Source organism: Prunus persica, chromosome G2 (genome assembly GCF_000346465.2).
Source record: "Prunus persica cultivar Lovell chromosome G2, Prunus_persica_NCBIv2, whole genome shotgun sequence".
In the NCBI taxonomy this organism is placed as follows: domain Eukaryota; kingdom Viridiplantae; phylum Streptophyta; class Magnoliopsida; order Rosales; family Rosaceae; genus Prunus; species Prunus persica.
This window is the reverse complement of record NC_034010.1, coordinates 29,966,940-29,994,019: the sequence shown is the minus strand read 5'-3', so window position 1 is coordinate 29,994,019 and position 27,080 is coordinate 29,966,940. Positions and strand designations below refer to the sequence as shown.

The following is a 27,080-nucleotide window of genomic DNA, read 5'->3' as shown; positions in this document are numbered from 1 at the left end:
CTGCCACAGAAGTCTACTTTCTATGCTCCTTTGTCCACCTTAATTAGTGGTTAAAAAACTCTAGGATTTATTTCCAAACAGAATGATCTCTGTAGAAGCAAAATATGATATTGTAGAGAAGTTGACTAGTGTGTATGGAGATTTAGAACAAGTAAAAAAACAGAGGGACAAAAATTGTCAGTCAGTGTTACCAATGTACTGCGATGCCTAATGGTTTTTAAGGTTATATAACTTACTTGTAGTTACCTTTTTTTACAGTCAGCTTTGTTCTGTGATGAGAGAGAGAGAGAGAGAGAGAGAGAGAATTGAATTCTGGAACATATTGATGCTGCCAAAAAGTCATAGTATATATCAATAAGCAAAATTGACTTCTTCCAAGCCCACCATCAGGATTGGGTGGGTGAGCTACATTATTACTCAAGTAATTAAAAAGACCTTAAAGATTCAATGACCAAAATGAACTCCCAAAGCTCTCTTAAAACTCTGAAGGAGGCAAACCAAGGTTTAACCCCACACACTGACTCTTCACCAAAATTCAATTAGAGGACCACATCCAAAATTCAATTAGAGGACCACATCCAAAATCAGTTTCCATTGCCAGCTTTGTTCACAGCCATTTGGTTCTCTGGGACTTCCTGCAAGGCAATTCTTGGCTTCTCTACCATCTGCAGCACATCATCAAAAAGAAACATTATCAGTAAGACAAAAATCATAGTACAGAAATCTAACAATTTCAAGCAAAAGAATAGAGGGATAGAGAGAGAGAGATTTGGAGCCTCACCTTGGTACCATTCTTACTGTCTCCAATATTTAGTTGATTTTTCAGCATTTTCTTCAGCTGCCTTAGACTCTTAGTATCAAGTTCTTTTTGCACGGTGTCAGTGTCTCTCTTCATCTCAACTCCTCCGAGGATCTTATCACTACTCTCAATGTCTTTCTCCTCCTCGTCATCAAAGATGTAGTTCATAATGGCCGATTGTTTCTTGCCTGGAGACTTTCCGGATTTTGAGAGAGATGGACGAGGAAACTGTAGCGGAAGTTGGTCAGCTGCTGCCAATGGTGGCAATTTTGGAGTGCCTTCATTGTCATTGGTAACCATAGAAAATTCTTCTACTGGCATTGCCTCCTGAGCTACTTTCATAGATTTTGGTATCTCATCTGACAAAGGATTGAACTGGGTTACCGTGGCAACTTCTGCTATAGAGTTTTCAGAACTTAAATCACCCCCTTCACTCACTTGCATGTAATCATTTTTCTTATCCTCGAATGATTCTTCATCCATAGTCTCATCTTCACAAGATTCTTCTTCACTGATGTCATCACCAGAATCTTCTTCTGAGCTGAAGTCTGATTCAAAATTGAATTTCTCTGTGTAATCGCCCTCTGCCCCATACATTATTGAGTCCTTGCTACTTATCATAGACTGTCGTTCATCAGACAAGCTCAGGGTCAAATTCAATACCTGGGGTTTAGCAGCTTCTTCTACATTGGTCACGTCCTTGACTTCTCCAGTCTCTCTTACAGGGGCAGATTTTGAGTCGAAATCTTGATCTTCTGCTGCATTGGTTTCAGATTCTTTTATCTCCAGGCTTTGACATTTATTTTCTGGGTTCTGAGCTTGACCATGATCGGAACTCAGAGTCAATGAATTGGGGTCAGTGGATTCTTCCTCACTCAGTGATTCATTTACTTCTTGTAACAATGAAAATTGAGCAGCATTAGCATTGCACATGACCTCAGCAGAAATATCATCAGAAACTTTGGCAGCTGTAGATTTTTCTGTTCCTTCATCATGAGGTTCTGTAGCAATCACAAACAGATTCAAATAAGTTCAACGAAAAGGAACCACAAGAATTGAATTGAGAACCATGAAATCAGATGAACAAACATCCTGGCCGTAGTAATATATAAAATGCAATTGAACTTACCCTTGTCATCTGTTTCGTCTGACCCCTCTTCATGAGATACATCCACAATGACATCTGAGGCTGATTTTGGTTCGGATACCCCAGATTCCACTTCTGATTTTACCTTTGAGTCATCTTTTACTTTAATCATATCAGTCTTGTTAGGTTCTTGAACATCATCTTTCAACTTCCCTTCATTCTCCAATGGTCCATTTGATTTTGGTTCCGATGAAACTTCAGAAACATCAACCCTCTCTGAACTCGCCTCTGATACTGTCTGCATATTAGACCCTGTTTCACACCATACCATGAACTACGTCAGATAACAATACAACTAGTTGATTAAAAAGTCAACCGCATGTTATATAACCCCATCTTACACTACTTATAGTTATCCAGAAACCAAACGGTCTAAGCCAGTCTAAGCTACACTAACAAAACTTGATATCTGTGTAGTGCTAGGTGTAAATCATCAAATGAATGCAACGCTGGACTTACCCATATCAACTGAGCCATTGTTGATTTCTGTGGAAAGTTCATCCATCTTAAAAGACATACTGTTTTCATAATCCAAGCTCAACTTTGCCATGTTCTTTTCCAGCAGCCTCACCGATCGCCTGGTGTTATAGACGCTCTGCACCGAAGGATTCTCCTTCTGTGTGGTGTTCTGTCGAGCAGAAGCAGCGGGAGCCCTTCTCCGGGTGTTTGGTGCGGCAGGAGTTTTAGGCACCTCAGTCTTTTCTTGGTCCATCTCTTCAGAAACGGCTCTCCTCGTCCCGCGGCGACTTTGAGTCAATGGCTGTGAGCTTTCTGGTTCTACTTGGATGGGCTTTCTACGAGTCGAGGTTCTGCCGGCAGTACGAGGGATACTTAGTGATCCGTTCATGGTTTTCTCCGGAGATTGCTGGGGATCCGATTTGGATTGGTTCAGGAACTCTTCAAGCCCTTCGACCTGGTACAGTGATTTGCAGAACAGTCAGATTCCAATAAATTAATAAATCCATCCAGCGTGTGTTGTTTGAAATCGAAAGAATGTTAAGATGATGGGAAAACAGAATCAAAACAACTGCATGTTGATAAACTCTTTTATTTTCTTGTGATTCTCGGCATCCAAACAGAAAAGGAAGTTCTACGATTTCCGTGTTTAATTTATGTTGAGAAATTATGAATTTAGGTGAGCAATATTATGTAGGTTTGTAAGGCATTAGATCTGTTAGCTAGCCCCATAACTACTGAGCTCAACTCAACATTAATCAATGATTATATAGGTTTTTCTTTTTCCGGTCATTTATCACCAACCAAACATGAAAGAATGTTGAACATGTGGTTTACACTAGAAAGTTCGTAAAGAGATAGTATATTAGAGAATTCAAACCAACACAGCAATTCCCAGAATATCTGAATCTGAAAATGTACTGATTTTGGTGACTTCCAATATCACTTTTCTTGGCAACCAAACGGATTTCAAATCTATAATGTTAAAGAATGTAGAACATGTGATTAATTAGAAAGTTCGTAAAGAGATAGTATATTAGAGAATTCAAACCAACACAGAGTAATTCCCAGAATATCTGAATCTGAAAATGTACTGATTTTGGTGATTTCCAATATCACTTTTCTTGGCAACCAAACAGATTTTAAATCCACAATAATAAAATATCAATTAGGTATGAATAAAAAGGGGGATAAAAGTATTACATGTTCAAGAGCCTTGAGAGAATCGGCCATGGCGACATTGGTGAGGTTAGCTGGGAGTTTGTTCTTCTTGCACAGAGCCTGGAGCTCCTTTCTTGTGAGGCTGGAGAAATCCATAGTGTACGGGAAACCCTAGATGATCAAAACAAGCTGTTTTGGTCTTCGCAAGAGAGACGGCTACAGATTGAGTGAAAAATGTTGAAGCGTTTGAGAGAATGAAAGAGCGATTGGGGATATTTATACATGTATAGCCCTATGTATGGGCAAGACCAGGAGAGACGTTTGGAAAACCCTAGAAATTATGACCGTTGGAGCGCGGATTTGAAATTTGAAATTATTGACAACAATTTCTTTTTCTTTTCTTTTTTTAGCAAGTGAATAAATTATAAACTCGGGTCACGTGGGTAAGTATTGGCGTAACTGTGTAATCGCGGACAGGGGCAAAGTATGGAAAATTCGCATTTGGGAAGATGCACATCGCATTAGAATTGCACTTGTTCAGTGAATAGTTGAGTTTTTTTTTTTTAAATATTAACCTAGGCTTTCTCCAAAATATTTTAATTTCACAACATTTTTTTTAATTAATTAAGACTTACACAAAATTAATTAAAATGTCAATCGCATAACCTCAATAACTAATATGATCATATATCTACGAAGACTCGAAGAGTTTGTAGCTCAAGTTATTAAAATTATTTATCCTTACACTCAAAGTCCTATATTCAATTCTCTCCTTCCACGATATTGCTCATATACAAATGTTATAATATGTCATTGGATTTTGTAACTTCCCACATGTCTTCGTAGTACCAACCACTAATAAATAAAAACTTAACTTATTTCCCCACAACCCATTGATCCAGTATCAGGGGCAGAGCTATGTAGGGATTCAGTTTGATCCCAGACCACCTCCCCTCAATCTGTTTACACTTTGCGTTTAAATATTATATATGATATAAATATTGTAATATATTATATTATATTTGGGATATTTACAGTGAAATAAACCTTTTTTCTGGTACAAATTAACCATTAAACTCCATAATCACTCTTTTATTTTCAATTAAACCTATTAGGTTATGTTATGATATTTACACTAAAAAATTCTAATTTTTTTCCTTCTCGTTCTCTTCCTCTTCCTCTTTTGTTTAATTTAAGCTTAAGCTTTGTGATTTTTTCCCTTCCTTTTTACATGTTGAGTAGGGTACTTTAATATTGGGATTTTATGAATTGTTTGTATTTCTTTAATAGTGTAGATGATGAGATTAATATTCAACCATTTTATAATATAAAATTAAAGACAATTATGATTGCAATGCAGGAATAAATTATTAATCAATACGAAATGATATTATGAAATGGGCTAAATCGAGTAGTTAGTATCATATTAACTTATTATCTAGTTAGCGCTTGAGTGCTCCTATTCGAATTATTTTATAAAATTTTATGAAGGGTCTCCTTTAATGCAAAATCTTGACTTCATCACTGTCTAGTATGGCGTATCTTATTGAGCTCTTATTTCTATATGCAATTTCATATGAGTTATCTTTTTGGCTTCCTCTTTACATGTTATCCAATTAAATTAATATTAAATTATAGCATCTCAAGTGGTGTGATATGATATCAAAGGTTCTCAACTATTTTAAGAAACCATTTTGACTTTTATTTTAAATGTTGGTTTAAGTAAGTACTATGTTTATCATGTCTCTTGTGAATTGTTTTAAATCTTATGACTTTTTATTGTTCAGTACAAGAATTGGAAAATCAATTCATTAATGGAGGGAAGTTTGATATTTGAACTTCTGGCCACTCACACTTTTTGGCATGCATAACTAAACAGAATATGAGCAAATCTATGTGTGTTTTTCATAACGATTTATTTGAAACAAACTAAAGATAAAAGTGCATAGATAAACCAAATAGATAATTTTGTTGATGGACTTATAATTTCATTATTTTAAATGTCCATCTTAAGATTAGATAGCATGCTAATTTCATTGTATTATATGTATATGTGACGTCGGATAAAGAGAATAAAAAAGAAATTGAGGAATTCATAATATTTATGTGTGTTTTTTTTCCTCATTAAACTCCTTTATATAGACAGACGAGAGTTACATCAGCTGACAAAGTTAGTGTGCATCCTTATTGCACCCGAGTTCAATCCTTCTTCCTGCACATTAGTTTTTAATATCGTTTAGTTAGGGTTAATTGGACCTAAGTCCAGAGTTATATATTTCACATTATCACTTGGGCCCAAGTGGACATTCATAGACATTAGGCAGGCCTAGAATGTGAACAAGCTAAGTTTCGAAAGGTCAGAAGCGCAGGTAGGCCTATAAAAGCCCAAATCGTAAAAGATGGGAGCCCAAAGTTGTAGTAATCCGCGTGTTAAAAACCGAAAGCTTGCGCAGCACGCGTTGCTTCGGAGCATGTGACACACAAAACTCGTACGATTTCCTCCACAGGCCACAAGCCACAGACAAACAGACCCCACTCTTTTGCTCGGCTGCTTAGCCTTAGCCTTAGCCCACCTTCTTCAAACAAACAAACCGTCACAAAAACCCGAACCCAATGGTCCCAACACACAGAGTCCCGAGTATTTTAATTTCGAAATTTTGATTTTTTTTTAAAAAAAATTTACAGAGAGGAAAAAAACGTAGGCTTCCGGAGAGAGAAAGAGCAGAAAACAAATAAAATAAAGCATAGAAATGAAAAATCCCCAATTCTGAATGGAAACCCTAGCCCCAACCCGAATCCCTCAAATTGGACCCTCCATTTTCGTCTATCTTCGGATCATCCGTTCTTCACTGTTCTTTGCTGGAGGCTGAGTCAAACTCCGACTCCTCTATTGTTCACAAAAAGAGAGCAACCGAGAGACACAGCGAGATATAGAGAGACAGAGAGAAGAGAGATATAGAGTGCGTGAGTATATGTGTGTTATGGGGAGTACGGAATCTGGTACGGGCGATTTCAGCGTAGGATCGATCGTTTGGGTGAGGAGGAGGAACGGGTCGTGGTGGCCGGGGAAGATAGTGGGCCCAGAAGAGCTCTCCGCTTCGCATCTCACGTCGCCTCGCTCTGGGACCCCCGTCAAGCTTCTCGGTAGAGAAGATGCCAGTGTGTATGTCTCATAGTCCTTCCCTAAATTTTTCTTAATGGTGGCTTTTGAACCCATTTCATGTTACTGTGGGCGTTTTTGGTTGTGATTGGATATTTATGTAGAAACGAGAAAAATAATTACTTTACTGAGTGTCTTCTCCGTTTTATTGTATACATGAGCTAAAATAGCGCTTTTGCTGTTTTACTTGAAGAAATCACAAAAGCTTAGGACAACATGTTGGAGCAGAGGTAGAAACCCATACCAGAAACTTACTGCAACTCAGTGGTCAAACTCGTTTATAGGGTTTTAGCATCAACGGAAATTTTAAATCCTAGCACTGAAACCCCATTATATCACGTTTTGCTATGCCATTTTAATCAATCAAGTTTCATTGTACATACAATTGGTTGGCACCTAAGAACTATTTAGCAGAATCATGGTTCAGGCCTTCTGCCCCTTTGCCTTATCCACCTAGTGGCACAAAAATTTAGAAATTATGTACCATGGAATTTATTAAAATGTTATTATAAGAGGGTCGTCTTCTCATTTCAAACTGGAGAGTTGTAACGAAGTATAACTCCCATTGTTCATACTTACTGATTCTTCTACTTACATGCCTACTTTGATTTTGCCAACTATTTTAGTAATGATATTCCGTGGTATTTCTTCTCAGTGATTGGTACAATTTGGAAAAATCCAAGCGTGTTAAGGCGTTTCGATGCGGTGAGTTTGATGATTGTATTGAGAAGGCTGAATCATCGCAGGGTATGCCTGTGAAGAAAAGAGAGAAATATGCACGTCGAGAAGATGCTATTCTTCATGCGCTTGAACTTGAGAAGCAGCTGTTGAGAAAACAAGGAAAGTTAGGTATAACTTCTGAACGCTTGAACAGTAAATTATCTGGTGCTGTGAAAAAGGAGTTAGTTATATCTTCCGAAAGTTTGGGAAATGACAATGTAAAACCTGGAAATTCCAAATCACATCAGTTTTCTAAGCGACTGGATACGTCTCATAGAAATGATATTATAGGCGGTCCTCTGTCTTCCCAAAGAACCAAAGAGGGAAATCAACTGAGTGGTGAAGATGATCATGCTGAGGGCATGCCTCGGATGAGAGGCTTGCAGGACTTTGGTCTCAAAATTGCCCCTTCAAAGCGAAAACTTTCATCTTCTCTTGCTTTAAATGGTTCTTGGAAACCCACAATTGATGGTACTGTTCAAGCTCTTGCTCGTGGTGGTCTTAGCATGGGAGGAACAAATCATGTGAACGGTAAAAATTCTTTAGAGCAAATGAAAAGTTCACATGAGGGATTGAGTGATGAACTTTTGGCCAAGAGACCTGATAAACGTCATCCTCTTGTCCTAGTTTTGCAGAATAGTGCAAAATTAGCTGTCCCACAGTCCTTGCAACCTGACAGTGCTACTGTTTATACTTCTGTTTCAGGAGTGGAGCAGACGGGAGTTGTTTGCAAAGCAAAGAGGAGTAAATGTGTATATTTGCCTGCTGAGTCTGGTGAATCCTTGGAGTATGAAGCAGCTCCTTCAAACCAAGTTGAGATCTCAGCTTCACCAGTTGGTGCTCGTTCTCATGCCGAGGCCTTGATTGAAGAGAACACTTCTGGCTTTACAGAAGATGAATCTGATTCCTCTGAAACTGATTCTTCTGAGTCCGAGTCTGATTCTTCCGAGACTGAACCAGATATGGATGAAGAGATGCCTTTACTCTCAGGTTCAGCTTTTACTGTTTTTTATATTTTGTCAATTCCATGGTTTATGTAGTTGTTAGATTTTGTTGATGCAGAGTAGCCCTACTGCTCAGACATGTTAAAAAATCAGCTCTATGATTCTTGCTTATAATATGTATGCAGGACAAATCTCTTTTAGTCTTTCTTTTTGCAGTTACCTCCTTTATTGTTTGGTATGCATATCATATTTCTTACTGCCATGAAAGTGCATATTACGTGTAAAATGATAACCTCATTGTCAAGTTAGAGTGTGGTTAGCCCTTTCTTGGGGTATGGTGATTTTCATGTATATGCAGCTCTCGAAGTTTGTCATTTTGTGAACTTGTGTGTTTATATTTATTTTTCACCTTTTGTTTTATTATTCTTTACAGAAATTTGGTCAAATTGCTTTTAGCGATTGAGCCATGTTATGGTTCATGTGAGGTTTTTGTTGATTTTCCAGTCAAGATTCCATTATCTGTACCATGTTATGGTTCATGTGATTCAGAAAACTTGCTTTTAATTTTTTGCACTATGATCTCTTGACTTCAGTTAACATGAATAACTTGTTGAATACGCATTTCACGCCATGGAGTTGGTTTTCTGAGCTTTGGCCTCAAGGGTTCATAATGGCTATGCCACTTCTTTGTCCTCAACCTCTAAATCTTTTCTGTACATGTACCTTTAGAACCAGAAGTTGGGAGATATGAAGCACGAGAACATGGAATCATGGTTGGCGACGAGCCAGATGAATCAACACATTCTGGTGATATGTCTCACCTCTACAGTCATGACCCTTTGTTTGCTAGTGAGGCTGTGTCCAAATGGCAGTTGAAGGGGAAAAGAAATATCCGCAATCTTACAAAAAGATCAATGGATGCAACTGACGGAAGAGGCTATATTTATGGACCATATTCTGAAGAAAAGGTATGTCCTTTCAGCCAAAGGTTGTTATAGTTCCATGTTTCTGTTGATACATTGATTTTAATGATTGTCCTCATAGGGCTAATGTGGATAATAATGATTTTCAGACTGATTGGGAAGACTCGACCTGGGAGGATAGGTCTGCCTGGAATGAGTACTGGGACATCAAAAGAGATCGCTTTCACCCGGTTTATGATGGCCGTTATCATTATCGCAGGAGGCCGAGGTACTTGATAGATGTAGACTTGAAGGTCCAGGCAAGTTACCAAAAAGAGCCAGTTCCTATTGTTTCTCTGATGAGCAAGTTAAATGGGAAGGCAATAATAGGGCACCCAATCCAAATTGAAGCCTTAGAAGATGGTTCATCCAACTCTCTTCTTTCAACAGTTGATGAATTTGGTGAGGAAGCAGTTGACAATAATGGGGGTGCAACTGTTCCACATGCATGGAGGACTGCAAGGAGGACGGCAAATGTTCGAGTTCCGCGCCCTCATTTATCGTCTGCGTTGGATGGTGATGAAGCTGCTGACGACCTTCCCCTTTTAGATGAAGAAAGCAGACCACCATTCAAGAAATTAAATTTAGGGAGTTTCAGTAATAAGGCAACCCAGGGTAAGAGGAACCTTCTTCACAACTCCCGGCTTCCCACTGATAGAAAGTTGTCAAAAAAGGTGGCCAAGAAAGTCAGCTTATCATCTAGCCAGAAAACGAGGACTTTATCTTCGATAGCCATTGAACAGAATTTTAGTAACAAGCCAATACATCTTGATAGCAGTAGTTGTCAAAGGGAAGGGCTGATGAAACCGGAGTCTTCTGGACCCACAACTGTAGCTTGCATACCCGTGAAATTAGTATTCAGTAGGTTACTTGAGAAGATCAATAGGCCCCCATCAAAAGCAGCTAGTACGGTTTTATTGAATAGCGAAAAGGAGAGAAATTCATGATAGATTACTTGTACATTGTTATATAAGCACAATAAGTTTATACTGCTAGTACAACATTTATTGCTAATATCTTCTTTCCAGCGGAGCACTACCAAACTGGACCGTATAAGTCAGCATTTTTCTGCTGTCTTTTTGAATAATCGGATGAAGCAGGTAACCGAAGAAGCAGCCGTGCACAGCAGACTGTGTTGTCAACTGCATTGCATTGCATATTTGCTGGATGTGGATTTCTGAGGATTTATTTGAAGGAACAAAGCTCATGTTAGTCAGATGAAGTAGGTATAGATATAATTCATAGGGAAATGTACATTTATTTCCATACAAGCTTATGTATCTTGCTCTGTTTATCATAACTAATTTAAGAAGTATAGAAAGAAGCGAGGAGTCTTCTGTAGATGTTTTATTGAATTTGTAGTTCTCTCTTTGTATCGGATTAATTAACAAGGCAAGAATGGGAGCACTTTGTGTGCGTTGTTGATATTTCATTCTTTTTTACTTCTCTCTCTCTCTGTTTTTCAAATTTGGGTCCGTATTATTTATTACTACTACTGGTAAATAATAAATCTGTAATTACTATTTTATTGGCACTTTCTTACAAGTTGTTGAGAAAAGGTCTTCTCTTAATTAATAGTGATAGAGAATCAAAGTTTCATCTCTTAATTTCATCTCTTAAATACCAGTTGTTTTTTGTTTTTGAGAAGTTATACCTTCGTCATTGACCTCAAAAACTTGAGTAGCCCAACCCATTTAAACTTGGATTGGTTCGGTCTGTTTCATTCAAATCACCAATTGGCCCAGTCCAACTTTCGTGTCTTATTGACCCAGATTTGGATTATAAATAAAAAGTCCTTTATTGGTTAATAAAAACCGCAATGCATTCCCATTGGGAGAATTGGTTTGCAACTTGGTTCTCACCACAGGGGATCCGAACCCCTTGACAAAGCCACTTTCATTGTCTCATTCGCAAAGGTAGATACTAGAGTAGAGGGCAAGCTCGGACCAAAAAGAAAGAACGAAAAGAGAAAAATTAGAGGGAAAGCTTGGAACTTGATCGGAGAGAGAGAAAGAGAGAGAAAGGGACCTGAACTGGTGAGTTCGTTTTCCTTCATACCGTAAACGAAACGAGAATGCCATGTTTCTTGAAAACACTTTTATAATGAAATTCCATTGCGATTAAAGGGTTAGCAGGTTCTCGATTATTTCGGGTTTTCAAAAGTAAATTTTATTTCTTGAACCGTGAATACCATTTATCATACGGCATGTTAGGCCCTCGGTGGTAAACATTATCACTTTCTTCTTTCGGCAGTTTGATAGAAAACAATTGATTGAAAAAAGAGGAACTTCATAAATTGTGATTTGTTTAACTTAAAAACTTTTTTTCTTTGGCTTAGTATCACAGCAAGATTCTTTCTTTTCTGTTGTTTATGTTTGTTTTCAGAATAATAATGCTTCTGCAATCTGCATACTCGGATTTATGGCTTTGGTTTGATTAATGCAAGAAAAAATTCATATATATGTGGCAGGAATTGTAATAGATTATAGATGAATTGGACAAGGTTTTCCACCAAGGTTTACAAAGCTACTGCAGCAGATTCCAAATGCGGTTCGTCATTCTGTTATACTCGAAAACCCCATCAGAAAGCTATTCACGACACTCAAAGAGGAAGTCTACCGGCAACTTCATGGCCTCAGGATGGAGTTGGTGCTGCTACTACTGCGGCTACAGATTTTCGAGATTTTGAACAGAGGTTCATTGTTGCAAGAAATGTCATTTGGAGGTTTAAAGGAAATTCCATGTGGTCTAAACAGAGCCCGGTATCTTTGTCTCGTCAATTTGGACACAAGGCTGGTACTGGTCGTGATCCTGACTTGACTAGGGACTTCCTTGTACAGCTCTGGGTTGCAGATAGGAAAACGGAACACTCCAAAAGAAAGAGAAGAGGGAAAGCTGTTAAGTATAGAAAAGAAACACCATACCACTATTCATCCTATGGATGGTATCCGGATGCATTTTTCAATGCAGCAGACCCTTCTGGCCAACCACCTCTAAGCCAATCCATCTCGGGATTTCTGAAACCGGAATCTCCAGAAGAGGTTAATTTTTGTCTCCTTTTTGTCCTTTTCCACGCTTAGAATTTCAGCTTTAAGATTTATACACGGAGCTGCAATAACCTTATTTTCCATGCTTATCCGGGTATATGTTTTGTAGTAAGTATGCCTGTTTAAACTTTAAACTAGTTCTATGCTCATAAAGAGTAGCAATTCAAAGGTAGTTTTACTCATATGTAACTGGAATGTTGTGATTGCTTTTACTGTTGGAAACACATTCTCTTATCTAACCATGCTATAACTGTTACACCACATTTTCCTACTTATGCTCATCTTTTCAAGTTTTTAGTATCCAAATCATCCCCCGATATGCCTAGTTTGAGTAACACAAAATGTCTTACTTGCCATTTGTTGTATTCTTTAGGTCCAGGTGATGCCTCTTCTTGCTAGATCAAATATGCTGATTACGAGGGATATAGAGTGGGCAAATCTTGTACTTGGCTTTGAGCAGGTGATTGTTTGTCCTAACAATCGTTCTTCCATGCTAATTTGTATGCTCATACTCTCATGGTCAGAAGACTAAGATTATGTGCTCAACCTTGCTGATATTGTGTGGTAGAGGGGATTGCATATTTGGTGGTTCTTAAATTGTCAATTCGACTTCTATTGAAAGCTCTTGGTTTTTTCTCCTCCCCTCAAATGTTTGGCCTTCAGTCTTCCTGAAATATTTTCTGAATTTAATAGGTATCCTGCTTCTATTTCAAATGTTTTCATAAATGCTTTTATAATGCTTCATCTGAGTGAACAGGTTTTAAAATGTCAAGTAAACACAGTTTTGAAGTATGGTTAACAGATGCTTGACTCACATCCTCATTCTCTCTAGATAATGTGCGTCCTTATATGCTCTGCTATATGACATGCCTTTCAGATCATTTTCACTCAATCTGGCTTCTAGTGGTACTTTAGTTACTAATTGTATTTGACATAATTCCAGGAAAACCGGTATGGAATAGTAGATGTGTGCTACCCAGAGTCGGTGAGTAATCGTTGTAACTCATTTCATCCTCTTGAGGTTCCCATACAGGAAGTTTAGGTTTTAAGTTAATTACTCATTTTCTGTTACTCAATGTTTTGTAGCCTGTGGGTTTGATTCGTGAGCAGAGCCATGTTATTACTAGACAGGTACTTTCTAACCCAATCTTTACCATTTTTGACTCTTTATTTTATTGATATTCTGTCATGTACAGTATATGTAGCATGAGCATGGCATTGTTTCTCACTTGTTAAAGTTTATATGCTGGCCAAAGTATAGAATTACTTACGTTTGACAACTTATTGCTTCTTGTCCTTTATGTCATCTTATAGAGGTTTTCCAGTGCTTATGCTTGCTTTTCATGTTGCAGTTGCTTCGCCTGAGGCGCCCTTTTGTTGCTTATATAACTGATGCCATGGGTAATGAGCTCTTTAGGGTGAGGATATAGGGCCTTTTAAATAAATAAATTGTAATAATTTGGTGGATGCCCCAATTTTGGATATATTGATGTTTCAGCTTGACCCCTCATTTTACCTTATTTAGGTTCGCAGGCCTTTTTGGTGGATAACCAGCTCAATTTATGCAGAGATCAATGGCAAGGTAGGACAACATGACATATTTTCTCTGGCGGTGGTCACGACAGTGTTAAAGATTGTTGAGTATATGAAATACATTCTGGTTATTGATGGTGTTGGATGTCTGTTACTCTCTAGGAAGTTGGTGTGGTTCACAGACGATGGCATCTTTGGAAGAGGGTGTATGATTTGTACCTGGGGTAATTTCCAAATGCTTTTTTCTCTTCCTGTAATTATTTATTTAAACTCAAAATGAGTTGATACATATCCTCAAGGTTAGTGCCCTACATTGCACATTGTTCCCTTATGCTGCTTTGTTGTTGAAACTGTGGTTTTATTCTTGGTCTTCTGCATTGCTTTCATCTTTTGCGTCTAACCCCAAGATAAAATGGTTTGTAGGGATAAGCAGTTTGCAGTTGTTGAAAACCCTGGCTTCTGGAATTGGACTTTTACTTTGAAGGACATTGATGGTGAAGTTTTGGCTCAGATAGATCGTGACTGGAGGGGTTTTGGCTTTGAGGTTTGTTTTTGTTTTTGTTTTGTTTATGAGTTTCATCGTGTCAATGTAGATAACTGCCATCAATTATGTCATGTTTTTGAAGATGCATTTGGGGACCTGTATCTTTTGAGATTAGCAATTTATTGTAAATTTGATCTTATCAAATGATGAGTTTCTTGGTTGTGGTTCAGTTTTTATGTATATTTCTCGTGTTCGATTCCTGACGGATGTGTAGTGTGGGGCCACCTCCCATTGTTTGTACCGGCTGTTGGGATCTGCATGTGCCTTCAGGGATTGATTAGTTGAGTCCAAGATGTTAAAAAGAAAAAAAAAAAAGCATATTAGGTTTTAGATAATTCTTTGATTCAACACTCACGGAAGCGTAATGCTCTATATTTCTGTTGCCATGGTTCTTTTATATTTGCATTTACCGGTTAAAATATTAGTTTTTATGTGGCATGCCAGCATATTATGTTGCATGCATACCAACTAATGTTTCATTATGCTTCCACATCATGCAGATTTTTACTGATGCGGGGCAATATGTGATCCGTTTCGGGAGTTCTGATCCCAGCTCCAAGACCGGTGCTGCTAGCTTGGTAGAGTACGCAATCAGAAAATGATATTCTCCTTACTATGGTGTATTCCATTTAATATTCTTGCCACTTTTTTTTTATGGCAGATTGAAGAGTTGGAAGTCAGACGTCCACTGACTCTGTTGGAGAGAGCTGTAACTGTTGCTCTGGCTATATCGTTGGACAATGACTATTTCTCAAGACATGGTGGATGGTAAGCCAATGACTATTTCTTAAGACACCACGGCTTAGAATGTTCAGTGGAAGTTCTGACTTTGGTATGTATTTGCACATCATGGCTTTGGTATGAAGCACTTATTTGTGCTATAAGAACTTAGAACCAGCTCCAATTTATAGACTGAGGCACTCCAAATTTCTATCATCTTCTTCGCATTGTTTTCGTAGTTTATCTTGGAAACTGATATATGTTATTCTTTATCTTGTATATCTTGGACATTGTTACAGTACTTAATATGCTGCCTCATTCCTAGTTCTCAATTGAGAGATAGAGAGTTGAAAACGCACACTAATTTTGTTTGCACGTGCCTGTGCCTGTGCCTGTTTTTTTTCGTTTCCAGGGGATTACCTTTTGTTGAAGTAGGAGAGTAGGTCTGGCTGGCTGTACAGATGAAAATCGATGTGGTTACGTGGTCATTCTTAATACATGAGGGCTCAAGACAAGGCCCGGCTGCTTGTTAGATGTGATTCTAGCGGGGATGCTAATGTTCTTGTTTCTTGGTGAAGACATAATTGTACCATTGAGTCATTGAATTGCTTACTTTTTATGATCGATTAGGATGACTTGCAAAGACCATATCTTGGTATTCTCTGCAGCACAAGAGACATGCGCAAAACTTGAAAGAAGAGAACTTTAGTTAACTCTAAATTGGAATTTGGGTTTTGATAGATAAGTTGGATCATCCTATATCAATGAACTAAAACAGAAGTTTTGAACATGAGAACGACTGTTGGAAAAAGTTTAGGCCTATATTTAGGTCGCTTGGAAAAAGTTTTGTTCCACCTATAACAATAAGAACGACTTTTGCGTAGTTTCACATGTTGAAAACACAAGCTGGAAAGTTGCACAAGAAAAACAGAGAACGCATGTTAAAGTTGCCTGCCAAATTTGAAAGTAATATAGAGGACCACTGTTTTAAAAAGATCACATCTTTCACCTTCCACCTTCCTTGAGGGCGTGGGCTTTGTGTACCAAACGCGTGCTTATCATGTCAACGCTTCTTTTTCTTTTACGGTTACCAAACATTTCCACAGTTAGCATCGTCGATCCAAAAAGCTCAGTTTTTTTCCTTTCTTCTGCGGCGATTTGCTTGTACGCGCGAATGTATGAAGTTTGAAGAAAAGCATTCTTTGTAGATTCGTTTGATTGGTGCGAAGAACATGGCTTCAGTTCACGGAGGTAGGTATTGCACTGAATGTATGAAGCTAAAAGTGATGATAAAGAAGAAGAACTTTATATCTGTTTTTGAATGGAAATTGATTGGTTGTGGATTGTGTTGCTTTTTCTGTTTTCGTTTTAACAGGGATGGCTGTTGTGATTATGGGTGTCAGTGGTGCTGGGAAATCGTAAGCCTTAATCTCTGCTTTCTTCTTCTTCTTCTTCTCTTTAAATTCTGTGTAACCACCGGTAGCGTTGATGTGTTCATAAGTATTCTAACTTCAGGGTACGGGAACATACTCTTCTACATATTAATTTCAAGGATCTTATAAAACTAACAATTCTTCTAGATATCAATATGTCTGAAAATAGGCAAATAAGCCGTAGTCTTTTCTTGAAAGAGTTTCTGGAGCCCTTGATTTGTATGTAATGAAAGCCTCCTCTATATTACTGTTGTTTGATGTCATGACTGGAAATCTCAGCACAAGAATATCTCCAATGGGACTGCTAATTCTTGGAAGCTCATTTCCGTACATGTGATGGTTTGTTCAAATGTCCAGCTTTTTGTGATATTATAAGTAAAATTTCATTAGTTTACTTACTGTTAGCCTAAACAGTATCATTTGTTTATTGATAAATCTCTCTTTCCAACCAATTCTAACTTATCATGTCACACTGAGCCAAGAAACTCTGTATCTCTTGAGGAGTTGCAGAGCCATGTTCAGAAGCACAACTGTGTAAGAAAAATATGGGATTACATGATTATATGTGTATGTTTCTTTGCGCTTCGGTTTACAACAGCACATTGGATCCTAATGACCTTGTCAAATGCCTTTTATGTGACTGGATTTAGATATCACGGCGTAGTTAAGAAAGTTGTAGCTTCTTATATCTGATCTTTCACTTTTGTAGCTTCTGCTTCTCATGCATTTCAATATTTTGTTCAACAGGACGATAGGTGAGATGCTGGCAAAAGAGACAAACTCTAACTTTATAGATGCCGATGATTTCCATCCACAATCAAACAAAGGTACATGCAGCTTTGTATTTGATGTTGGCAACTTCTCTGATTTCTGATTTCTTTCCAATATTCTACTATATTTGGATAAAGATGATAAACAATCTTCTATCTTGTGAAATATTCATTTCTTAAATCAGAAAAGATGCGTAAAGGGATCCCCCTTTCAGAGGAAGACCGGATGCCTTGGCTTGAAACACTTCGAAATGCCTTAAGAGAAAAGTTGGTCGATGGAGGAACTGTAATTCTTGGGTGTTCAGCTCTGCAGAAGCGATACAGAGAAGTTCTACGATCCGCCGACCCTAATTATGAACTTGGAAGTCATGTCAGTCTGGTGAAGTTCGTCCTGTTGGATGCACAGGCAGAGGTGCTGGCTGCTAGATTAGAGAAAAGAATCGCAGAAGGGAAGCATTTCATGTCGCCTGCACTTTTGCAGTCTCAGTTAGGCTTGCTTCAGATTGATGATTCTGAAGGGATACTTAAAGTTGATGCCACTTTAAGTCCTCAAGACATAGTAAATACCATTCAAAGATTGATTTTCAGCTTTAGAGTTAAGATTTAAATTAGGAGTAGCAGCCTGGCAGGAAAAATTGTAGATTTCTTCCCATTCTGGTTCGAAAGAATCTACCATAAAACATTGTTCTGAAAACTTTTTGGTGCAGATGAATGCCACTTTATTTGAACAGATTATTTGATCGATCATCATATTGAACGTCGATATTTGCTTCTGCTTAATTTGATGGTGCCCTATCTTAATTTTCTTCCCATTCTAATGCTTCAGTGATCAGTTTTAAAAGAGTCTCAAATCCATCATCTTGAACACCCATTGCGTGACATAGGAAAGGATTCATTAGCATGTTTATATGAAGATATATGATATAATCCTATCCTGTGTTCTTTTGAATTAAACCAAACACTTAAGCACAAGTATCAAAGACAGACAAAACACACAAAAGTTACGTGGTTCGGCAATTTGCGCCTACATCCACGGAAGGTGAGAAATCCACTACTAAAAATAATTACAAGGATTTCCTATTTGCCTATAACTCTTTATACTTTTATACAGGGAAGTTGTAAAAATAATTTTGTACCGAGAGGGGTGCAGCGCACATGTCTGAGAGATGAAGAGTTGAAACACAACAAATATGTATTTTTTCAATTTAACTTGCGCTTCAAATGAAGAATACTGACGCAAAAAGGCTCCATGTTCTTGTACTTCCTCATGTTCTTGATTGATCAGCGGATCCGATTCAAATGAGCAAAAGGCTCAGGGTTAGATTTGGGAGCTGGTTTAGCCACCTCAGGGACCCCAAACACATTCCAGAATCTCAGTGTTTCATCACCAGCTGCTGATGCCACTGTGCAACCATCTGGGCTCTGAAGATAATTTGCAACATAAGAGAATTTAGTATTTTGTCTAAGAGGAAACATGATTTATGATGATTATAAAGGTAAGGTTGTTACCTGAGCCATATAAAGAACTCTAGAAGTATGGCCAGTGAGTTCTGCAATTTTAGCCATTGAGGGGTACTTCCAAAGAGTAAGCTGATTTTGGGTAAATCCATGTGAACTAAGCAGCTCTCTTTCATTCTTGTTCCACAGCAAAGCACAAACCTGAGAGCCAGTGTCGACTGAGTTCAGGCATGCACCTGTGTGGGTGTTCCAAAACTTTATGCACCGATCACCCCCACCTCCACCAGAAGCTAATAAGTTGCCCTGGAAAGGACACCAAGCAAGGGCTTTCACAGCAGCTGTATGGTCTTCAAGCCTGTGAAGCCACTGAGTCGGTGAATTAGAAGATGCCACTGATCTGTCCCATATATGGAGGAGGTTATCATTTCCTCCACTAGCTAATTGCTGGCCTGAGGCTGACCATTTAAGCCCACAAACCTCTTGTTCATGTCCTCTGTATGTCTCAACAATGTGTGATCTAACTCTTACATCATTATTAACGATACAGCCATCCATTCCTCCGGTTGTAAGAATGTGATTGTTCCATGCCAATGAGCCTACTCGCGATCTGTGGCAACCTCTCAAAGTTCTCAGCTAAAGAAAGAAACATCACAATAACCAAAAGAATGTTAGAAAAATTGGGCAGCAGGTAATATAAAACAGAAAGGGAGGAATACGAAGGTACAAAGATAAAAGACAACAAAAACAAACCAACCTGCTTATTAGCAGTCGAATCCCACAACTGTACTTCAGAATTGTCCAGTCCAATGGCAATGTGGCGTCCATCAGGTGCCCAGCTGACACTGGTAACAGGTCCGACTTCATCCTCAAACGTGGCAAGCTCCGAAGTAGAACCATTGGTAGCATCCCACAAATAAACTGTGTTTGCAAGAGCTATCGCGAGAACATTGCAGCTTCCCCAATCCAACAAATTCAGGTAGTAATCATCCACAAGGTCGGGAGCATCCAATGTCCTCTCTGAAGTCTGCATATATGATCAATTCGTAAGTTGTCAGTTAAACACAACAAATGCTTTCAAAATAACCAATTCAGTTCAAGCAAATATAATCCATTCATGAAATCAAAATCAAATATACACGTACTTGAGGAATGTGCCTTCGGGGCTTTGCTGGTTTATCTTGTGGTAAAGAAGAGAACTCGCGTGGGAAGAGCTCTACAGGGGCCGGAGGCTTGTTCTTGAAAGCAAGGATTCGAGTCCGGTTCATGTTCATGGCCTCAGCCAACTGCTTCCGATAGGCCTCTCTTGATGGGGAAGATACCATAGCTGGGTTTTCCTTACCTTTCCTACCTTCAGTCAGCATGAAGTGCGCGAAATCAAAATCCATCGCTGATCTATTGGGGATGAACCTGTCCAGCTGGTAGTCACATAACACAAGCACATCAGAATATCAGTCTATTAAATATTAAAACCCACATTTTAATCACATTTCTAACTGTTTTTCAAATTCAATTTAACATCAGATCCCAAAATAGATTAACGCTCCCTATACACACATGCGGGTAACCAGATTCAGAAATAAAAAGTCCAATGAATAAATAAAATCCAATTAGAAGTAAAACAGAACCCCTAAAATCAGCAATCAAACAGATTGAACCCTAATAAAGATAAACGTCATATAAAGAACTTGGTATGGATCGAAAATCCAATTCAAAGTAAAACAGAAACCCCGATTTCAGTAGTCATATAGATCGAACCCTAATTTTTTTTTAAAAAAAAACCTCACATCAGATCCCAAAATAGATGAACATGAACCCCAAACGCTATACATACATATAAAAGCGTAAAAAGACTCAGAAATGAGAAGTCCAATCGGTAAAGAAAATCCAATTCACTGTAGAATAAAAACCCTAATTTCCGATATAAAATGGATTGGACGGTAATAAAGATCAACGTGTAAAATAAACAAGCTTACATTTTCCCTAGAATTCCTTTTCTGAAGAAACGGTTCTCGAAGAGGGCACCTAGAATCTGACTTCAAGATAGAAGAAGAACTCATTGATCCTGCATCCATTATGTTTAATGCGCACAAAAGAATATATGTGTGTATATATGTGAAAAAATGAAAATAGTACGAAATAGCAGAGAAATCAAAAATGAAAATTCCTGCAAAAAGATGAATTAGTGTAAAAAAACCAAGCCTGCAAAAGAGAGTTAGATTCAAGAATTGTATCACTACGCAAGAAAAGAAAATTGGAGGCCGCGTTTTTAATCTCTGAGCGTTGCAAAGAATTGCGTATTCAGAGAAGAGGGGAGAGAGAGAGAGAGAGCAAGTGATTATTGATAGGTTGAATTAGTGGGTTTATATAACGATGAGATAAAGGGGATGACTAGGGTTTTCAGGTAGTCTGAATATAATCTTTGGATCTAATTTCAGAAGGAATATTTTGGATGTGGAGAAGACCTGCAACGGCTATATTTACACAGAGCCGTTGTAATTTTGTGTGACGAAAAATGCCCCTGCATCGACCCAGGCCATCGAGACGACAGACCATCCATATACAGGGGTACTACAGTAAAAGTACATTTACCACATTGGTCAAATACATGAGAATTTATCAAAAATAGCCAAAACTTGACCCCCAATTTAAAAAATGTCAGTTTTTGTAAAATATTTCAAATATAGCAAAACACTCACATAAATAGACACAAATGCCCTCAAATTTAAAACTCACATAAACCTAAGAAAGAAAACCTTATTAGATTGGGAATCTTTGTACATACGTTTGCAGAAGTATTGCTGCCCTCGTCAAAATAGTGAGTGCAGTTCTTCCTTGATTCTTCATTCAGTTTCTTCTTCGTCTATTCTTCATACTATATTATATTACATATAGGGTAGACATCTAACAACAATTATTATTATTATTATTTTTTTGGTGAATTAAACAGAAAATTGTATACAGTGAATTTGAATTGTGAAGCATAAGAAACATATGCCAGACTTTTTCCATTCACATCAAGATATAAGTTTTCTCTATCTACAGATGATTGCACTTTAAACTTCCTTGCCTAACTTCTATGATTTTTACTTCCCTTTTATATTTAACTTGCATTTTAGGTATTAATATGGAGTTTTAATTACAATTATGGCAGTTAATGAAATGCTTGAAATACATTATAAATAAAATATGAAGTCTAATGGCAACAATGTAAAAATATAGGAATATTATGACATCTTATATCTTACTGGCCATTTAAGTTTAAATTTGGGTTTTACACATAGATTTATAAAATGATGGGTATACGTCTAGGAAATAAAGATAGTAGGGACCTATCTTGGACAAACCCTAAATTTTATTAAGAAACCACAAAAGGGCACAACAATACAACAAAAAGTAAAATTCAACCAAGCTCAGCAACAAGGATATAATTTTTTAGTGGAAAATGTTGGGAACATTGACTTACATGATTTGATTTTTCTTTGGCCTACAAATCAATTCTTTTCTGTGGAAAATTCTTTTGACTTTGTCACTCAAATTGTACAAATATGGTTGTGTGGCTTTTATAAGGCAACATGACGTGTGGGATGGGCTGCCAATTTTAAAACTTATTAGCTTCTTTGAGAAGCCAGTGCAACATTTATGTGTGTAGGGGAACACTCAACGGATTGATCCATCGAAGAAGACAAAATAATGGTGTCATTCGGATAGACTTGGGCAATTGATCTGGCAACAAGTCTTCCAGTCGTTTGCCAAGTTGGTCTCTTCAGCCTCGTTTGTTACGGAAGATTGTCTTGGCATGAACTATTCTAAGAAATTGTCTTGGCTTGAATTGGCTTAAGTTGAATAACACTTAACCAATGTTTGGTGATGCTTGGATTGGGACTAAATTTAAATTGATTAAAAATATCAATAAATAGGATGATATATTTCAACTTTTGTTCTTGTGTACAAACGTGGGTTAAAAAAAATCCAAAGTTTTATTTAATAAGGTTTATTTTTTAGGTTTATATGGGTTTTAAATTTGAGGGCATTTGTGTCTATTTAAGTGAATTTTTTGCTATATTTGAAATATTTTACAAAAACTGACATTTTTGAAATTAAAGAAAGTTTTGGCTATTTTTTATAAATTCTCCAAATACAACGCACCACTGAGTTTGAATTCATATCTAGTAATTTCTTTTTGTAAAAAAATCCTATAATCTGACTTTTCAAAATTTCCCTTAATTGAAGGAGATTTTTTTCTTGTTATCGAAAAATTGGAGATTTTTTAAAAAAATAAGGAATAATTGGATAGTTAAAACGGTAAGATTGATGTTTTTTACAACCAAAAAAAGAAAGGAAAAAAAAAATGGCAAAGTCGGTTAACGCAATAATTTTTGGAGGGGGGGAGAGAGGAATGGAACATGTGAGGTTGGAATGCTCACCGCTTTAACTAGGGTGGTGAGCATACACCTTGAGTTAAAGTGGTGAGCAAAAATATTTCGGGTTTAGGGAACTATCAAAGCCTCCCCCACCATTCTGTCAAAATTTCTTGAATTTTTTACGAAAGATCTCCATTGGTCTATATATTTCTGCCAAAATCATAACAAAAAATCAAAGATGCTGGATCAAGAGTGGACAAAGTTTGTGAATCCATCGAGTTCCTCCATGCAATATGCCACAATCAAAATTTTGGAGAGATTACTACCATGGATGAACCAGAAAGCATTTCCCTTAGGTTTAAATAATCTATTCAGCTCCTATTCAAACACATTCGGTTTCTTGCACAATGTGTGGTATAAACAAAATCAAATACAATCCTAAGGAACGACAAACCGAAACAGGGATTATAGAGCTATGCCACCAACAGATTATACACTGCATGAAGAAAACTGCCCATTTCCTACAATGGCAATCATTACTTCTTCAAAAACTGCTCATAGGCTCTCTTACCATAAAAGTTCAGTGATGCAACAGGAATAACTGAACAAAGATATCCACGAATCATGTGAATTGTCGTCTCATGTATGTGTCTTCGTGGACGAATACTGGTTCTTGAGTGGTACTCGGTGGAGGGAACTGGGGTTGCCCCATAGCTATTGCCCCTGGATTAGGAGGAGCAGAAGTGCCCCATGGACTGTTACTGTCCTTTACTGAATTTAAGGTGACATAGTAGACAATTCCTAGTACCACACTTGCAAGTGACAAACCGGCACCTCCACCAAACACTCCAGGTTTCACAACATAACAGTAGTAGTTGCCAAAGTACATGCTTTCTACACCATGCCGATCATTGAGTGTAGCACCAGTGAGCAGCAGAAGAAATGCTATAACAAACGTGAACCTGCACCAGTGTGGAATGTGGAGTATGGAGTGAAGCACATCCATTGTTAATCCATTTTAAACAGACAGAAAAATTTCAAAGCCAACTCAACTTAAACAGTTAGATGCACCCAAAATAAGAGGAGAAAAGAAGTATTGGTATTTTCTTTTTAAACTGTACAACATTAAGAAACTGGCAAGATTTGTTTAACCTTTCACCCTGACAAAGGCCAAACTGTCAAAACCAAGCATGCTTTTGGATTAGCAGCCCAAGTCATTTCCTCACGAAAGTATAATATCATAAATGATTATAATAAAAGTATCAGACGATAAGAAGTGTTCTACCGTCGATTCACCATTCACCAAGTTTCAGTTGAGAATTACCAGGAAACAACAAAGCAGAACAAGGCTACTGTCCAGTTAGAGTTGGAAGGCTGGGGGCTCCTCTTGCAACAAATGCAGCCCGTTGAAACATTTAAAATTATTTGAGCTAGCATAAGAGCCACTGCAGCAGTTACACCAAGACCAAGAGCTGGACTCCGAGGATATTCACATTGAGTAACGGAGACAAACCGAACCTGAGAACCCTGTAGGGTTATGAAACAAAGTAGTAGGGTTATGAAACAAAGTAACAGATCATTTCCAGCATCGTTTCCACTACATACTGAGTGTCAACAAAAACTGGGGAAAAACTAAACCCAACATCAGAGACAACTTGTTCAAAGGTTTTAAACAATCCCTCCAAAAATGACAACTTGTGAGAATATCTAACAAATTGAGGTCCAACAATAACTGCCAGATGGAGAGGGAAGACATACTCTCTCCCTTAATCTCTATCTGAGATTCTTACACAAACACTGCTCTTTTGGCATTGAAGGTTAAGATGAGTTATTTGTTCAAAAAGATAAAGATTAAGATGAAAGGATAGCGCGTAGAAGATAACACGAGATTTTTAATCAAGTTGTAAAACATTAAGGCACTTTCAAAACACGTTCTAATGCAGTGAACAACAGGCAAAATTGCTTTGGCAAACTATACTAGCGAGTTTCCGCACCCTCATTTTGGAACCCGCAAAAGTAGAAGCATTGAAAGCGAATAAAAGAGCTGAAGTTTGGAAGTTTAACCAGAGACATTCAAAGTCAACACCAAATATGATATTAATTTCCAGTCTGGCAGTCTTCTAGAAAGGGGTAGGAAGCGTTGAAGTCAGTCAAAGAAGAAGCCATTTATGAAGCTAAACTAAATAGGAGAGCTGGGTTCGGGTGCCAAATAAAAATATACGGAAAAAAAAGGTTTCAGCTTTCGAACAGGAATTTCAAGCAGAAGCAGTAGGAACAAGAAAAATAACAAGAAAGAGGAAATTTGCGGAAAATAAAAGAAATAATCCAAATTATTCTCAGTTTGGTCGAAGCAAAGGAAAAATTGAAGCGCCAAGCTTGGGAATTTTCACCCTAAGCTTTCAGTCCACCATACTAATACAATTTCATGGCCTATTTTGGAATATTACAACAAAACTGAAGATTCCTCTTTCACTTTCCTTATTTCAGAGCAACCAAAACGCAGGGTTAGATTAGTGTATAAGCAGAAAGGAAACAAATTTGAACCAACCCATATGAAAAAAGGACAAGAAGATCTAAGCAAAACCCACTTAATCTTTTTCGATTTACCTTGATTCTTGTTACCTCAGCACCAAAACCTGTAGCAGCTGATAATAGCCCCAAGAGACCCACTGCGCAGCAAACCAGCAGTACCTTTCTCTCCATCTCTCTATCTCAGCTAAAAAGAAGCTCCCTACTCTCTATTTGGGTTGGGCGTAGATTTCGATTGTGTCAACTCTGAAGAAGAGAATACGTAAAGTTGGTGAAGTACTGTGGTGAGTTGCGTGAATTATGATGTCCAAAGATGAGGAGCCCAGAGGGCACTACTCGACTGGAATGGAACAGGTAAAAAAGCGCCAAAAAAGATGCCCAAAAAAAAAGGTTATAACTTTTTATAACTATCTTCGATTACAAGGTTTGGGAGTATTTTTGCTCACCACTTTAACTCAAGGTGTACTCTCACCACCATTCTCAACACTTGACACGTGTTTATTGACATAATCATGGTTCTATAAATATAAAGTAAAGAGTTAACTATGGTTATGCTAATGGATACATGTCAAGTGTTGAGAATGGTGGTTCGGGTACACATTAGGGTTAAAGTGGTGAGCAAAAATATTTCCTTTTTCTTTTAGGGTTATTGACCGAAATGATCCCTTCATTTTTGCTCCAGTCTCATTTTAATTCACTAACTAAAATTTTCATTTCAATAGTCCTCCAACTTTCCATTTAATATCAAATTGATACTATTGTCAAAATCTGTCAATTTTACGTTTAATAAAAATGGTTCTCCATTTTTAAGTACAAAAGGGAGCCCAACAACAGATCAAACAAACAGAAGGCCCAAGATAATAAATGACAAAAGCCCAATTAGACAGAAAATAATAATAATAATAAATTTTTTTAAAAAAAAGAGAAGAAGGTTTTTCAACTTTTTTGTGAAAAGATCGGAACAAAACGTCTGTTCTTTGCAATTGTCCGTTTTGTGTTTCCAACCCCAACCAAACGTTCCTCTTCTCAGTCGCCATTCGTAATGGTTCCTGGAAATGTCATAACATGCGTAGGCGGACTAGTTGTAGTACTGTATAATAATCAACTGGTTTTTTATCACAAATGGTCCTTTATATTTATGAAATTATCACGAATGGTCCTTGAGATTTTTTTGTAACACTAATAGCCCTTAACGTTTGTGTATTTTATTACAAATGGTTTCTGCCGTTATAAATTCTGTTAAGTGTGACATGAAAAATAAGTGGAGCCCATTTGTCCAATTACATTGTGACATGTAGATAAAAAAAAATATTTTTTTAATTTTTTAATGAAAATT

The 27,080-nt window shown here is 37.6% G+C and overlaps 6 protein-coding genes across 8 annotated transcripts; 3 read left to right on the top strand and 3 right to left on the bottom strand.

The window, feature by feature from the left end:
- On the bottom strand, positions 323 to 4,322 carry LOC18786798 (microtubule-associated protein futsch). Its single transcript, XM_020558662.1, has 5 exons — positions 3,606 to 4,322; positions 2,406 to 2,859; positions 1,929 to 2,198; positions 782 to 1,800; positions 323 to 665 (listed from the first exon to the last, which is right to left on the bottom strand). Exons 1-5 carry the CDS (start codon positions 3,717 to 3,719, stop codon positions 585 to 587), a joined length of 1,938 nt encoding a protein of 645 aa, XP_020414251.1. The 5' UTR covers positions 3,720 to 4,322; the 3' UTR covers positions 323 to 584.
- LOC18787553 (uncharacterized protein At1g51745) lies at positions 6,156 to 10,781 on the top strand. Of its 3 annotated transcripts, none has more exons than XM_020557996.1 (5): positions 6,158 to 6,726; positions 7,379 to 7,974; positions 8,149 to 8,433; positions 9,117 to 9,355; positions 9,460 to 10,781. In XM_020557996.1, the coding sequence occupies exons 1-5, from the start codon at positions 6,536 to 6,538 to the stop codon at positions 10,294 to 10,296; spliced, it is 2,148 nt and encodes a 715-aa protein (XP_020413585.1). In that variant the 5' UTR covers positions 6,158 to 6,535; the 3' UTR covers positions 10,297 to 10,781. The 3 variants fall into 3 exon arrangements, with proteins under 3 accessions (XP_020413584.1, XP_020413585.1, XP_020413586.1); XM_020557997.1 differs by having other exon boundaries at positions 6,161 to 6,726; positions 7,379 to 7,572; XM_020557995.1 differs by having other exon boundaries at positions 6,156 to 6,726; positions 7,379 to 8,433.
- LOC18787554 (altered inheritance rate of mitochondria protein 25) lies at positions 11,263 to 15,919 on the top strand. Its single transcript, XM_020557998.1, has 12 exons — positions 11,263 to 11,385; positions 11,820 to 12,390; positions 12,770 to 12,856; positions 13,340 to 13,381; positions 13,483 to 13,527; positions 13,749 to 13,814; positions 13,922 to 13,978; positions 14,092 to 14,153; positions 14,353 to 14,473; positions 14,974 to 15,051; positions 15,135 to 15,241; positions 15,606 to 15,919. The coding sequence occupies exons 2-12, from the start codon at positions 11,839 to 11,841 to the stop codon at positions 15,634 to 15,636; spliced, it is 1,248 nt and encodes a 415-aa protein (XP_020413587.1). The 5' UTR covers positions 11,263 to 11,385; positions 11,820 to 11,838; the 3' UTR covers positions 15,637 to 15,919.
- On the top strand, positions 16,017 to 18,176 carry LOC18787683 (probable gluconokinase). The gene is made up of 4 exons (XM_007218414.2): positions 16,017 to 16,444; positions 16,569 to 16,611; positions 17,374 to 17,453; positions 17,582 to 18,176. The coding sequence occupies exons 1-4, from the start codon at positions 16,426 to 16,428 to the stop codon at positions 18,001 to 18,003; spliced, it is 564 nt and encodes a 187-aa protein (XP_007218476.1). The 5' UTR covers positions 16,017 to 16,425; the 3' UTR covers positions 18,004 to 18,176.
- LOC18784990 (cell division cycle 20.2, cofactor of APC complex) lies at positions 18,300 to 21,344 on the bottom strand. Its single transcript, XM_007221086.2, has 5 exons — positions 20,828 to 21,344; positions 19,997 to 20,269; positions 19,609 to 19,878; positions 18,906 to 19,487; positions 18,300 to 18,818 (listed from the first exon to the last, which is right to left on the bottom strand). Exons 1-5 carry the CDS (start codon positions 20,924 to 20,926, stop codon positions 18,678 to 18,680), a joined length of 1,365 nt encoding a protein of 454 aa, XP_007221148.1. The 5' UTR covers positions 20,927 to 21,344; the 3' UTR covers positions 18,300 to 18,677.
- Positions 23,539 to 26,141, bottom strand: LOC18785338. Its single transcript, XM_007218338.2, has 3 exons — positions 25,823 to 26,141; positions 24,540 to 24,742; positions 23,539 to 24,177 (listed from the first exon to the last, which is right to left on the bottom strand). The coding sequence occupies exons 1-3, from the start codon at positions 25,916 to 25,918 to the stop codon at positions 23,838 to 23,840; spliced, it is 639 nt and encodes a 212-aa protein (XP_007218400.1). The 5' UTR covers positions 25,919 to 26,141; the 3' UTR covers positions 23,539 to 23,837.

What these genes read in the sequence shown, in the direction of transcription:
- LOC18786798 (XM_020558662.1), bottom strand. Translation starts at nt 3,719, where the DNA reads ATGGATTTCTCCAGCCTCACAAGAAAGGAGCTCCAGGCTCTGTGCAAG. An exon ending in CAATGGCTCAGTTGATATGG is followed by an intron (nt 2,199 to 2,405) that starts GTAAGTCCAGCG and finishes GGTGTGAAACAG; the next exon opens with GGTCTAATATGCAGACAGTA. An exon ending in ACAGTAAGAATGGTACCAAG is followed by an intron (nt 666 to 781) that starts GTGAGGCTCCAA and finishes GATGTGCTGCAG; the next exon opens with ATGGTAGAGAAGCCAAGAAT.
- LOC18787553 (XM_020557995.1), top strand. Translation starts at nt 6,536, where the DNA reads ATGTGTGTTATGGGGAGTACGGAATCTGGTACGGGCGATTTCAGCGTA. An exon ending in GGTAGAGAAGATGCCAGTGT is followed by an intron (nt 6,727 to 7,378) that starts GTATGTCTCATA and finishes ATTTCTTCTCAG; the next exon opens with TGATTGGTACAATTTGGAAA. An exon ending in GACCATATTCTGAAGAAAAG is followed by an intron (nt 9,356 to 9,459) that starts GTATGTCCTTTC and finishes AATGATTTTCAG; the next exon opens with ACTGATTGGGAAGACTCGAC.
- LOC18787554 (XM_020557998.1), top strand. Translation starts at nt 11,839, where the DNA reads ATGAATTGGACAAGGTTTTCCACCAAGGTTTACAAAGCTACTGCAGCA. An exon ending in GTGTATGATTTGTACCTGGG is followed by an intron (nt 14,154 to 14,352) that starts GTAATTTCCAAA and finishes AATGGTTTGTAG; the next exon opens with GGATAAGCAGTTTGCAGTTG. An exon ending in GGAGGGGTTTTGGCTTTGAG is followed by an intron (nt 14,474 to 14,973) that starts GTTTGTTTTTGT and finishes CACATCATGCAG; the next exon opens with ATTTTTACTGATGCGGGGCA.
- LOC18787683 (XM_007218414.2), top strand. An exon ending in GTCAGTGGTGCTGGGAAATC is followed by an intron (nt 16,612 to 17,373) that starts GTAAGCCTTAAT and finishes TTTGTTCAACAG; the next exon opens with GACGATAGGTGAGATGCTGG. An exon ending in CCATCCACAATCAAACAAAG is followed by an intron (nt 17,454 to 17,581) that starts GTACATGCAGCT and finishes TTCTTAAATCAG; the next exon opens with AAAAGATGCGTAAAGGGATC.
- LOC18784990 (XM_007221086.2), bottom strand. Translation starts at nt 20,926, where the DNA reads ATGGATGCAGGATCAATGAGTTCTTCTTCTATCTTGAAGTCAGATTCT. An exon ending in AAAGGAATTCTAGGGAAAAT is followed by an intron (nt 20,270 to 20,827) that starts GTAAGCTTGTTT and finishes TGTGACTACCAG; the next exon opens with CTGGACAGGTTCATCCCCAA. An exon ending in ATTCGACTGCTAATAAGCAG is followed by an intron (nt 19,488 to 19,608) that starts GTTGGTTTGTTT and finishes TTCTTTCTTTAG; the next exon opens with CTGAGAACTTTGAGAGGTTG.
- LOC18785338 (XM_007218338.2), bottom strand. Translation starts at nt 25,918, where the DNA reads ATGGAGAGAAAGGTACTGCTGGTTTGCTGCGCAGTGGGTCTCTTGGGG. An exon ending in CTGAGGTAACAAGAATCAAG is followed by an intron (nt 24,743 to 25,822) that starts GTAAATCGAAAA and finishes ATAACCCTACAG; the next exon opens with GGTTCTCAGGTTCGGTTTGT. An exon ending in TTCTGCTTTGTTGTTTCCTG is followed by an intron (nt 24,178 to 24,539) that starts GTAATTCTCAAC and finishes ACACTGGTGCAG; the next exon opens with GTTCACGTTTGTTATAGCAT.